Genomic DNA, 12876 nt, shown 5'->3' with positions numbered 1-12876 from the left:
GCATACTTTCTCACCTTTTCTTAAAGATTGGTTTCTGGTGTATCTTGTTTTAAGTCTGCCAAGTTTTTTTGTGCTCCAGCCCAACCCTGGAGCACCTCATCCCACGCAGGGCTACATATTTTCATGACACTTTCACAGGATCACATGTCAAAGATCAGGCCTGGGAGAACTACACCAGGAAGTTACTGGAGGTTGTCTGACTTGTTTATTTTACCAATTTCCTGATTGCAGTTCAAATGTAGCATGTAACCATTTCCTATCTGGTAACATCTGATTTACAAAAAGTTCCTTTTACCTTGTTCATTGTTCTTCTCCATACTTACTCTGGGTATTGCACTGTCAATCACTGACTGCTAGATTTTTTCTCTGTTGATGTTTCCTTGAGTCCAACCTTGTTCTCAGTTGACCCTTCTACTTCTTTGAGATACTTGAGCTGATCAAAAACTAGATATTATTACCCATCGCAATTTATTAAGGAAGCAAAAGGAGAAAAATACTATGGGTTTTCTGGTAAATCTCGGTCAGCTAAACAACAGGCCTAGGTCAGCAAAGAAACCATCACCATAACATCTGCATATGCAAATGATGATGTTTGAACAGATAAATGTACTGTAATATGTAAGATGATTCTAAAATCTTTACTGAACTGACATCAGTTATTTTAATTTTATTATTATTATTATTGTTGTTGTTGTTGTTATTATTATTTTTTTTTTTTGTCAGTTTAAGAATCCTCTTTTCAAATCAAATAATTAAACTTTTCACTGCAGGTATGAAATCTGGCCACAGAAGAATGTGATGTGATCGTAAACTGACAGTTTGAAGGTAGTAAATTGCTAGTAACTGATGATAAACTTGTATTATCTCTGGTCCCATTAATTTTCCATGAAATAACCCATTAGTTTAATGTTTACCATCTGAAATTTGTATTTGATACAGTGGAAACTGAAGAGTCTGTCATTCACAAACTTGTCAGACATGATTTTCTAAAAGTGATCATTTTAATATTAATAGTCTTCATTAAAATTTGGTTATGTGATTAGGGATGTATTAAAAGAAAAATAGGGCTTTTTGGTTGAGCAAACATCCAAACCAGTCAGAAGGAGCAACAATCCAGTTCTGAGCTATTCATAAATCATATTTCTGTTATAGTTCAAACATGATTCAGTGTGCTTTCTTACTCTGTGCTTTTTCTAAATTGTGTTTCAAAAAAAAGTGTCATCGATCACAGAGTTTTACACCTGATCTCACAAGGAAATACAGTGGTGGAAAAAAGTGTTCGGACACCCTTAAAATTTTACACAATCTCAAATATTATCATGAAATATTTTTGAAAAAATCTTTTTTGTGTTTCAAAAGATGTGGCTGCATTAGACAGATACAAACAAATACAAATTATATTTTTTTGTTTATTGTTTACAAGAAAAACTAACAAAACTAATGTGCGTACCCTCACATTAGTAGGAGGAAGATAAAGCTGGAAACTGGACTCATCTGACCACAGAATCTTCTTCCAGTTCCTGGCTGTCCAGTTCTTGTGTGCCTGGGCCCAACGACAAAATGACCCAATACTCAAAATTTCTTCTGTATTTTTTATGGAACCAACCAATTTTAAGTTTTTAATGGCTTTTTTAGGATTTGTTTAGTATTTTGGCTGTGACTGTACGAAAAGAAATTGCACTTGAAGACCTCAGAGTGATTCTTAATGCAATATTTCACAAATGCATGGGGTGTCCGAAAACTTTTTCCACCACTGTATGTACTTTCATGATGGATCGGGTTGGGGAGAGTACAGCTTGAGCAAAAACTTGCAGGACAAGTGCACCCTAAGAACGTGGCAGAGAAATACTGACAGTATCACCAAACAAAACTTGTGGAAAAAAAAAAAAAGACAAACAAAGCAAGACTATATATAGGTTTGGGATTAGCAGCCTAAAGGCATGTGCATATTTGCCAGTGTTGTTTTATTATCATTTATGTACAGCACTTTGTTTCAGCAGTGGTTGTTTTTAAAATGCTATATAAATAAAGTTGAGTTGAGAAATGAAAAAAAGATTGCTGTCTGGCACAACTGTACCTCCCTCTTCCTCTCTTACGCTCCTTTGAAATTTGCTGTACAGTGTTGAGCCCTCAGCACGTTCAAATGTTTTAAATAATGGTATTAAAAGCAATAATCCTCAAACCAAATGTCTTTGTTCACTGTTCTATTTCCACTACAGTCCATCAAAGTAGCTTTACAAGAACTAGAAACTCCAAATAAGCTCTAAAATTTGAGGAAATACCTTGAATAATCCAACTACATCAAACTATTCTTCAAAAAACATATTTATTCTAGTGTCAACAAAAAACAAAGCAAGATAAACTTTGTAGCATCACATTGCAACATAACAAAAGTGAAAAAAGTGAAGGGGGTCTGAATACTTTCTGAATGCACTGTAATTCCTACAAGCGTTACTTGACCAACCAAATCACAACCCATGTCTTTTAATACTCCAGTTAGTACTCCAGAGTGGTAGGGATTTTATTTTTGATAAATATGCTGCTTTTTGCTAGGTGTTTTCACTGCACCGGTGGCAGGGGTGTATCACTTTGAGTTCTACATAGGTGCACAACGACATGCTTCATATGGTTCTGGTGCCGTCTTACTCAAGAATGGACACGCCATATTCACAGCCTATCAACACCTAAACTTTGGTTTTGGGAGCTCCTCTAATGGAGTCTCACTGCTTCTCAGTGTTGGAGATGTCGTCTTTCTGCGTCTCTTGCATTACGCAAGAATATATGATAGTAGAAATCACTACAGCACCTTCAGCGGCCATTTGCTTTTCACCATGTGAAGAGGACACAACAGCAGCTATTTAAAAGGAAAAGTCTCCTCTAAATAACGTAATACTGTTGTAAACTGCTGTTGGCAACGCATCTTGGATTTCTATATATATATTTTGCTGTATGACTATGAATGAAAGTGCATAACACAAGCCCTGAACGCAATGCGCAAACGAAGACATGCTGCGTTTTGAACGAGGAATTATGGCCATGAAACTAAAGTTGCTTCAGTTATCAGAAACTAGTTGGGTGGCTAGCTATTTCAGCCCAATTTAGTTGCGAGCAACAAGTTTGAGTATGTTCTCTGTCGGGAAAATCTGAAGTATATTTGAGGCAAGCTAAGGCAAGGCGGGCACACTAACACGTAAGCATAAACAAAAAATAACTCCTGAAATGCACTGAACATCACATACTGATGATATTTAACACTGTAAGACTATCTAAGGGTGGGTACAGTAGTATCCAAAAAGTTTTGTGATTGTGGTGATGGGTGGAGAAAACACTGTATCATTTCTGTAGGGGAGAGTGGGGTAAATAGTGCCAATTTTTACTTAAAGTGCCTTTAAAGCGAGGGGATTACAGTAATGCCTCCAACTAAAATATGCACATATAGTTTAAGATGTTGTGCATCCTTGGGAACAATCACTTTGGATCTTATATAAACTGTTTGAGAAATATAGCTTTCAAAAAAAAAAGTGGTTTTGTGGCACAACTTGCCCCCGGTGCGGGGTAAATTGTGCCATTAGAGAGAATACACTGGGGTAAATTGTGCCATTGATAATTGAAGTAAAACAGACCATTTTAATCTCACAAATGATAATGCTATATAAAAGCAAAACAAATTCAATACAAAATTATTTATTTAACATTTATTTATTATTTTAACAAGATCACAGGCCACTTTTCTATAACAAGGCCTAGCGCCACATGAACACATACCCAGAACAAAATAAAACTTCCAAAATGAGCACCTGCAAATCATCTTCATCTGAATCTGAATAGTTTTAGTGATCAAAGGTAAGAAGACAATGTACAATAACAACAAAATACAATAAAGTAATGTATAGTATATAATCACAAGTTGTGCCACTGGCACAAATTACCCCAAGCCCACCATTTTGAAAAAAAAAAAATGACTCCCCCAGCTGTTTTGAGCTAACATCATGCTAACTGTATAGACTCATGGTGTAGCTTACTGAAGTACTAAACCTGTGTGAACTGTTTTCAAAGTTTTATATAACTGTTCAAACACAGCAATCAAAAAACCTTGATCATGGAAATTTCACTTTGGAGGGCAAAAAAATGTTTTTTGAACTTAAATGTGCTTACCTCTCAAGCCATGTGTCTCCCTTCTTTGCAGGATGAGTGAAATGGATGCCTCTTCTACAATATGTGGTCACATGACCAACTTCTTCTATAGTTTTCTAGATAACAGGGGTGGCACTACTTGTCCCTTGGCACAAATTACCCCACTCTCCCCTATATGGAAAAGATACAGCACAGCAGTTTGAAGGGTTCATTTTTAACAAGTTAGCAAGGACATAGGATCCAAATGTGGGATACGGCAATATGCACAATCATAAACAATGATGATGAACATGATACATCTGCGATATAGATTGTGTGGCGCTTACAGTAACCACACTGTATGTCAGCTTTAAGGCTTCTGAATGTGCTTCTCAATACTAACCCGAAATAAAGGGACTGTGGATTTCTGTGTGTGTGATTAGTCTAATCAGTTCTGTCTGTGAATAACTTCGGCAACCAAAAAACGAGAATACAATTTGGAGTGGTAGACCCCAAAACACAGCTGTAAACGTCATATTAAATAGGATTCATAGGTGAAATGGTTTCAAGTGGAGAATGTCATGCAAGAAACAGATTTTTTTCCATGGTCTTGTCTTACATCCTTGTTTTGTTGACAAAACAAACACTGGCACACAGCAAATTGTCATATAAATAGCGGATGGGTCAATAGGGGATGGTTCAATGAGCTTTTCTGAGGGGGAACATCAGCTAATGTCGCCTCAAATGCCACAGGGCAGGCCTATTCCGTTTGTAGTCCACGGACCAAATCCAGATTGCAACAACCTTGTCAGTGTCCTACAAGGTTGGTTATGATATTCATTATTTTCTTCAACAATATTATTGGACGTTCAGTTGAGGCTATTTTTCTATTAGTGTTGCTTTCCCCAGTTTGCCTGTGAAATTATAGAGAAGTACAATGCTGTCACCTACTGGCAAAATACAGACACAACCTTGTAATCTCAATACCCCATACCCCCACCCATCTGGAAATCCAGTTGAATAGCCCCCCTTAAGCTTACCACAGATGTAAGGCCAAACAACATATCCACATTGGTGGTGACCCAACAAACATTTTAAATTTCATAGGACAGTGTAACTGCGTGGCTGAACTGTGACAAGCTTTCGTTTTAGGGTAGTAAAATTTAATGTGCATGGACAATTGAGAAAAATGCCACTACATGTTGTAGACTGTAGATTCTTGGTCTTGTGACTGACCGAGATGTTCAGTTGGACTTGACTCAGTGAATGCTAAAAAGTATTTCACTGTATTTCGCTGCATTGTTGCAAGCCAAGCCCAAAGTACTCAACTTTAGCTGGGAATAAATTTAGCTGGGTTTGTCTAAAGAATTGCAAGGACTAAGAGGGAGCAGGGGGATTGTTTGTTTGTTTGTTTTAAAGTTTGCTCTTTATGTTCCACATGTGACTTTTTACAGTACAAGTAGACTATGTCACATCTGGATACCCTCCTAACTTTGAGAAATGTTTGTTGAATACATAATTGTCACAGTCACTAAAAAAAATCTATGGGTTGGGGTCAATGAAAGTAGGCCTGCTGCTTATTCTGCAGGGAGTTAGAGCCATGATCAGTTCAATTAGGCTGTAATTATAACCCAAGATCCTCGCAAGCTAAGAGTGAACACTTGGAAGTGCCCTAAATTGTATAAATTGATACTACTGTGTGAAGTATTTGCCTTTGTTTGTCTTATCTTGCGTCCTACGTTGGCTGACCTATTTATTTGACCAGATCCTCTACATCCAAGGACTCTGGGTTCAGGCGTGGTGTCCCTTTAAGAGGGAGGAAAAGAAAGAGGGAAGTGAAGCAATAGAGCACTACTTCCTTGTAGTCCGCACAATCAAAACATCATTCGTGCGCAATGGGTGAATCTGCATATTCCAAAGGACGTTTTGCAGTCTAATATTTGGCACACCGTCTCGGTAAAGATCCTCGAAAAGCATTTGTGCGCTATGCTCCAGCTGAACGACACGGTGGAGCCGGAGAGTCCGGGAGCTGCGGTTCTCCACCCTGCAGAAACCGAGGAGGGGGTCGAGGTTGCCTTCACGCCGCCGGAGGCCGGAGGAAGCCTCGGATACGGCGCCTCCGTGGCCTGCTGCTCCCCGTTACAAACCCTGACGCCCTTCCACGTCCATAACCCCACGATGCAGGCCAAAGTGAAGGACTATTTCGTCTTCAGGGTAAGTTTGCTGCGGGATCTTAAAGGTTAATGCCACCACATTGTAAGGCTGCATCGCTAACGGGACGATCTCCTCTTAATTACATTGTCTCTTCAAATTAAATAGCCTATCCTTAATTCTGGTGCGCTCAGGGTTCTGGTGATAAACAAACTGTGCACGACTTCTCAGTCGAAAGTAAGCAACTGGTGTGTTATGAAAGCTCCTCCGTCAGTACATCAGAAGGAATGAGATGCTATTCTCTGAGATGTTGCTGATGCTGATGATTGACAGCTGTGTGATGCTGCTGATGTTGAACTCAGCCAGGTACCATTGAGCAGGCCGTGAGCGACATCAGGACAGTGGCCTTGCCTTCAGAGGATGGAGAGGTGCTCAGCGTCTGGCTGCTAGCTGAGTAAGTGCACCTGCAGTGTCTGACCATGGTAAAATCAGGCTGAAATATTTGGGGGAATTGTTTCCATGTAAACAGTTGTGTATAGGCCTATTGCACAACACACAAACCTTAAAGATGTGTGCATTTAAAAACTATAGGCACCCCGGCTTTAGATTTCTCACGATTGCAGATAAAACAACTGAGGTGACAGATGAGTGAGCTGTCTCCTTAATAAGTGTTTTTTGTCAGTGTTTATGTGTTACACTATAATAACCGATGGGGGCGCAAAAGACAGTAGTGAACTTAGTATATTAAATTTCAACGATCTGCTGCCTGACCTTCATGTTATGCACAGAAATGCATCCTCATACTTAGCCTCCTCATCCATGCTTCAGTTTCAAACCGTGCTTCAAAAGTAACCGGCCTGTGTGTAAATTCTCATGTGGGATTTTTACAGAGTTGACCACTGGAACAACGAAAAGGAGAGACTTGTGCTCATAACTGATAGGTAAGTCAAAATGTCATATCTTCTCAAAACTATATATATATAATAATGTAAAGTCTTCCATCGTCTGTTGTTTGATTAGACTCGCAATCTTCTTGTGGCTGTGTGTGCAGGTCCCTGCTGGTGTGCAAGTATGACTTCATCAACCTGTTGTGTCAGCAGGTGGTCAGGATCTCTCTCAACGCTGTAGACACCATCTCAGTAGGCGAGTTTGAGTTCCCACCCAAATCCCTGAACAAGTAAGCCTCTACATTTCTCGTTGATTAAAGCCTGTGAGCAGAAAAGAGGTAGTTAGTAGGCTTCTAGCCATGCAAGACACCTGAGTAGGTACCATCTGAATTACTTGAGCCATTACTTTGTTGTTGCCAAGTGTGACATATTCACTTTTATCTCAGGAGCGAGGAGTGGCTGCAGTTATAAACTTGACATGTGACTCTGTTAAAGAGAAAAAAATAGTCTTTAGTGGTGAAAATGGACAAATCTCTCAGAGCCAAGAACAGCAGAAGTAGCAGAGTTTATAAGCTTCCTTCCATTAAGACACTGACAAATGTCATAAAATTAAGAAGGAGATAAATCAGCTTCATGAAGGTAAATCTCTATAGTCGATACAGATGGTAGCCCTACATACTTAGCAAGCCTGGCCTTGGCAGTAAATAGGAAAGCTATGTTGTAAACACATCCAGAGTGCTCTTACAGGTATATAACAACTCATTTTATGGTAAATGCCTTATAATGAAGACAATACATATAAATGTGAATGTGCAAAGGGTCCCTTAGTTAAATTACTTACATTACATAAATCTGTGCCACTTGATCAGCTCTGTGTTTTTCTCTTGTTTTTTGCTTTTCTCGCTGCTAATTTTGGCAATGACTTGTTGGAGTTTACCAAAATACAAACTGCACAATCATTTGAATATTATGTGAATTCTATTTTGAAAATCGGCTTGACGACTGGATTTTTGGTACACAGCTGGCCCAGTTTTCTCCTTTACAGTTGCATGGTTCTGAAGGGGTTTGTTGTTACAGGAGGGAAGGCTACGGGATTCGAGTCCAGTGGGACAAACGTCCCCGGGCGTCGTTCTTCAACCGCTGGAACCCCTGGTCCACAGATATGCCCTACGCCACCTTCACCGAGCACCCCATGGCCCGCGCTGACGAGAAGGTGGCCTCTCTCTGCCAGGTAGCATCCCTGTAATGTAGAAGAAGTAATTTATTTTTCCAGGTGTCATGTACCAAAAGTGCCCAGCGGAAGGACACGTAAAATACACTTTCTTTAGTGTTAAATAATATCCAAACCAAATATGAATACAAGCCTGCTCCTCAGACATAACTTCACACGGCCTTATATGACTGATCACTTTCAGTCTTTCAGGCTTTTTTTTCCTTTTTCAGAAGTAAGTGGTCATCTAAAGTAAGTCCTATGTATTTATAGTAAGCAGTGTATGACAAAATTGTTAATCCAAAATGAAATTTAAAGTGAAACTGTAACTCTCCCCTCGTCCTTAAATAGGTTGGATTTTATCTTAGTTTTTCTTCATTCTCTATTTCTTACACCTACAACACAATATTCAGCAAACTTTGATGATCATTTTCAGTCTGACACTAATAGCTGCTCGATGGATATCTAGTGCTAGAATGAGCCTGGTTATGTGTTTTCAATATACTTCAATTCATGACTCTCAGTGGCTCAGTTAGTGAAGATTGAAAAGCTCAGGTTGATCAAATGTAAAGGGTTTTATTGGCCTTTCACTTGTTTTTCCCACACAAACAATGGTGACCACTGGTGCAACAGTTCTCTCACACACAACAAGTATTCGGTGTGACCCAGGCCTAGCGGTCATAGTCCAGCTGAAAACAATGGACCGATTGCTAGCTTACCAAAATAAATAAATAAAAAAGCCTTAAAAAGAATGCAAGTTATTCTTATAATCATGAACAGTCTAGTCAAGATTTGTAAGCAGTTTTTTTCCTCTTCAGTTAAAAACAAGAAAGGCAAAACTGATTTCATTCCGCCTCAGCTCTTATAGACATTCCATTAACAATAAAAAAAAGAAGTTTAACTGTTGATGTAACAGTAGGTAAAGTGATTTTTCTGGCAATATGCATACATTTTCTCAATCATAGTCAAAAGCGGCACTTTGTTGATATTGATTATATCATATTATCATTCGGGTGTAAAATCTCACTCATAGTTTCCGTACAACATATTTCCAGTTTTTCATGCGTTTGTCCTTTTGCTCTTTCCAGTTGGAAAACTTCCGGACCCAGCTGGTGCAGGCAGTGAAGAAGGCCCACAAGGAGCACCCCATCCCCGGGCGGGCTAACGGCGTCCTGATCCTGGAGAGACCCCTGCTCATCGAGACCTACCTGGGCATCATGTCCTTCATCAATAACGAGGCCAAGCTGGGCTACTCCATGACCCGTGGCAAGATCGGCTTCTAAAATCTGCAGCTCCTCCAAATTACACCAGAGCTTCACCCAATGTGTGTGTGTGTATGTGTGTGTTACACTGCGCTCTTCGAGGGAAGCGGTCTGTGCTACAGTGTAACGCGCAGTCAGTCTGTGTGTGTGAATTCGAGCTCATCGGATGTCCGCACCTCCCTAAGTTGGTGTCCCATTCAACCGGCCAGGTACATGTCGTGCAGCGCTGCATGGACTGTCCACTCATATTTGTTTTTACCCTCTCCTGCCCTCCTACATAAAAAGCTGTTCATAAATCCGCCATATTTGCGTGGGCTCTCAGGTGTGTATGCCGTTGTGAATCACGTGGGTGAGTAAAGATAATATGCGTGGTGGGGAACACTGTTAAAAATTTCCGTGTGTACAGCGCATGCGTCAGTTCATCCCCTCCCTGTGCTTAATCTAGACTGAGCTTCTTGTTGTCTCATGCTGCTGCGGTGACCACTGAGTCAGCCGTCCAAACTAACATGACCTTTTCATTTTGTTAGAGGGATGCTAACATGAGGGTCATTATTTCAGGTTGTAGAATGCGCTTTATTCTAGCTTCTTTTCACAGAAGAAAGGGGACACCCAGAGGCAGAGGAGGTGCTGTCACAGAGTGGCGTCGGCCTGCTGTGTAATACACTAACATGGTTTGAAATTTGAAAATGATTGCGTCACTCATACCCAGGTGCCATAGCGTAGCCTCTTGGGATAGAATAGTGGCTGATGATGTTAAGTTCAGTGGTCAGGTTCCATGATCATCACAATTAACTTCAAAAATAAAACCCACTTCAAGTGAAGCCGTGATCCTTCTGAGAAGCTCTGTTACTGTCGGCCCAGATGTGCTGCCTCAGTAACAGCTGGCACGCACCTTGAGTGTCTGTGAAACTTTTTCTGTGGAAATGAGCCTCATGATGTGTTACTATAAGATACACGTTGTGACCGTCTCCTCCGAGGCGACGTTGTGCACTCCACGCTTGCTTTTTTGTGCCATTTGCCTAAACCATGTCATTGCTGAAGAGACCAAGGGGGCAACCACATAACGGAGTTGAATTAGCTACAATAGCTAAAATGTTCTCGGCTGTAGATGTGAGTTACAGTGTTTTGTTATGCAACTTGGCCTTGTATACTATGCCTCTGTTTGTTTTTAAGTTGTCTAAATGATCCTGCAACCTGTGTTCATTTTAGGCATACTTTTGTTTCTTACACTACTGTCAGCAACATAGAAACCAGTGGGAGTAACCCTGTTTCATCTTGAAATTTCAAAATGAAATACACGCAGTCTGTGATAAGACATCGCAACAGCCTATTAACCACATCTGCTGCACGAGATTTCGGTCACTTCTCCTTTGACTGCAACCCTTTCCTACACCACCTCTATGCCATTGTGCTACCAAAGGTAACAGGCCATGCTGTCATGCTCACCAATGCCAATGAATACTTGTGTCCCCAAATGCCTTTTTTTCTGGTCTTAACTTGTTGTGCATGTGTCCTGCACGTTGAGTTTGCATGACAGTCCTTTTTGAAAGGAATATCCCATTTTGGGTTTGTAAATATTAAATAGTTTTTATTTATCTGCTGTTATTGTGACTGAGTTAACTTCTTAGTGTTTCTAGAAAATGAATTTCCCCTTGCCATTTTGTCAAGTATTTTCTGTATGGATACTTAAAGTCCACTGTTAAATGTTAAGGCTTTTTGTTCTCAATATTTGTAGCACAGTAACCACAGTGAGGAATAACACATGCCTCCATGGTGTTGTCAGGGCATCAGCTCTGGTCTTTGTTAAGGAGTGCGTTTACATTGTGTTTTTACTGTCAAGCATCACAGCAAAGTGAATCTGATACAGGTCAGCTGTGTGTATGAACAACCCAGCTTCTAAACATGGGACAGTGTAAAGCCAGATAATGCCTTAAGGCCAACAAAGATGGTCCCAATAAATTGGTTGCTACTAAATGTTAATGTGTTGTTTGGATTTCACACCGGCTTTTTCAGTAATTACTGTAGTAATAGCTGCTCATGGCTATTAAATCTTTCCCTGTGACAATACAGCCTTTTCCAGTGCATAGATAATCTTACTGTGGCTCACTGACCTTAAGAAGTGTACGTTGCTTTTAAAAATACATATTCAAAAATCTGCCTGATGTCCTTGTTTCCACTGAGCAAAGCCAATATCAAAAGGATTCAAGCTTTGTGAAGGGGGATGAGAGCACTGGGAGTGCTACTCTGACATTCACTCATCGCACACACACACACACACACACACATTAAGTAGGACAATGAACTGTATATTTACTATCTTAAGCCCCTACTGTACATTGGTAAAACATTTTATACTCCAACACATAAGGTGAATGTGTAAAACTGATTGCCTAATGCATGTTTAACTACAATGCTGCAGCTGTACAGCCTAATTTTGAAAGATTATAATTGTGAAAAGGCAGAACCACCCACAGAAAAAGAAAATCAACTGGGTGAGCAATTGCTGTCAAAAGCCTGCAAGCAAAACAGGTGGATCCTTGAAGCTGGGAAAAAATATGCACTTTTCGACTCCTGACTGTGGACTAGAATAATGAATAGAGAAAACATTTTTCTTCTGTGGACAGCTTCCAGTATCCCAATGATTATTTCAAGAGAACATGGGAAGTATTGTAAGACACTTAGCCTGTTTTTCATAAATTATTCTTTTGGCAAGACATTGCAAAAACAAACAAAAAAAAAATCAACCATTTTTTTCATGTCTGCTTTCTTGACTGAACTTTGCTTTCTCATTTTCCATCAGACAGCACTGTGAAAACAGAAATGTTGCACATTATGTTTTTACCACAGCTAAGAAATATAATTTTTGAGCCATGAATTACTGGATGGTGCTTCAAATTCAAGATGAAAACAGAGAACAACCGAACACAAGTTTAAGTGTGTGAGAGAGTCAAAGAGACGAAGGGAATGTAACACCCAAGACCAGTTATGGTAAAATGATGATACAAGGGAAAAGAAAGAAGATCATGACTGGTGGCTGATCATGGATTTATCAAGGGACACACAATATGAAAATTTCAGTTGATGGCTGTCCAGTTTTTCAGTCTTAAAATTCCCAATCCTGATTTTTTTCCTGTCCCTCTCTCAGCCAACACTTAGACCATGTTGGAGCTCAATCTCAATCCAGGTATTGTCCTGCTGTTTAAAATATTTGCATAGTAACTGACCTTAAACTGCATTATTTGTAACAAAGTTT

General features: G+C 39.8%; 1 protein-coding gene across 1 annotated transcript; it reads left to right on the top strand.

The window, feature by feature from the left end:
• Positions 1 to 5967: 5967 nt before the first annotated feature.
• Positions 5968 to 12082, top strand: tprg1l (tumor protein p63 regulated 1-like). Its single transcript, XM_030055669.1, has 6 exons — positions 5968 to 6327; positions 6627 to 6718; positions 7155 to 7205; positions 7316 to 7441; positions 8229 to 8382; positions 9450 to 12082. The coding sequence occupies exons 1-6, from the start codon at positions 6100 to 6102 to the stop codon at positions 9642 to 9644; spliced, it is 846 nt and encodes a 281-aa protein (XP_029911529.1). The 5' UTR covers positions 5968 to 6099; the 3' UTR covers positions 9645 to 12082.
• The last annotated feature ends 794 nt before the right edge of the window (positions 12083 to 12876 follow it).

This window comes from Myripristis murdjan, chromosome 7 (assembly GCF_902150065.1).
Source record: "Myripristis murdjan chromosome 7, fMyrMur1.1, whole genome shotgun sequence".
Taxonomy (NCBI): Eukaryota; Metazoa; Chordata; class Actinopteri; order Holocentriformes; family Holocentridae; genus Myripristis; species Myripristis murdjan.
This window is presented reverse-complemented; position numbering and strand designations above follow the sequence as displayed.

Excerpts from the sequence above, each read along its gene's own strand:
- tprg1l (XM_030055669.1), top strand. The coding sequence starts at position 6,100 with ATGCTCCAGCTGAACGACACGGTGGAGCCGGAGAGTCCGGGAGCTGCG. Across the intron at positions 6,328-6,626 it reads AGGACTATTTCGTCTTCAGG|CCAGGTACCATTGAGCAGGC; the intron begins GTAAGTTTGCTG and ends TGTTGAACTCAG. Across the intron at positions 8,383-9,449 it reads AGGTGGCCTCTCTCTGCCAG|TTGGAAAACTTCCGGACCCA; the intron begins GTAGCATCCCTG and ends TGCTCTTTCCAG.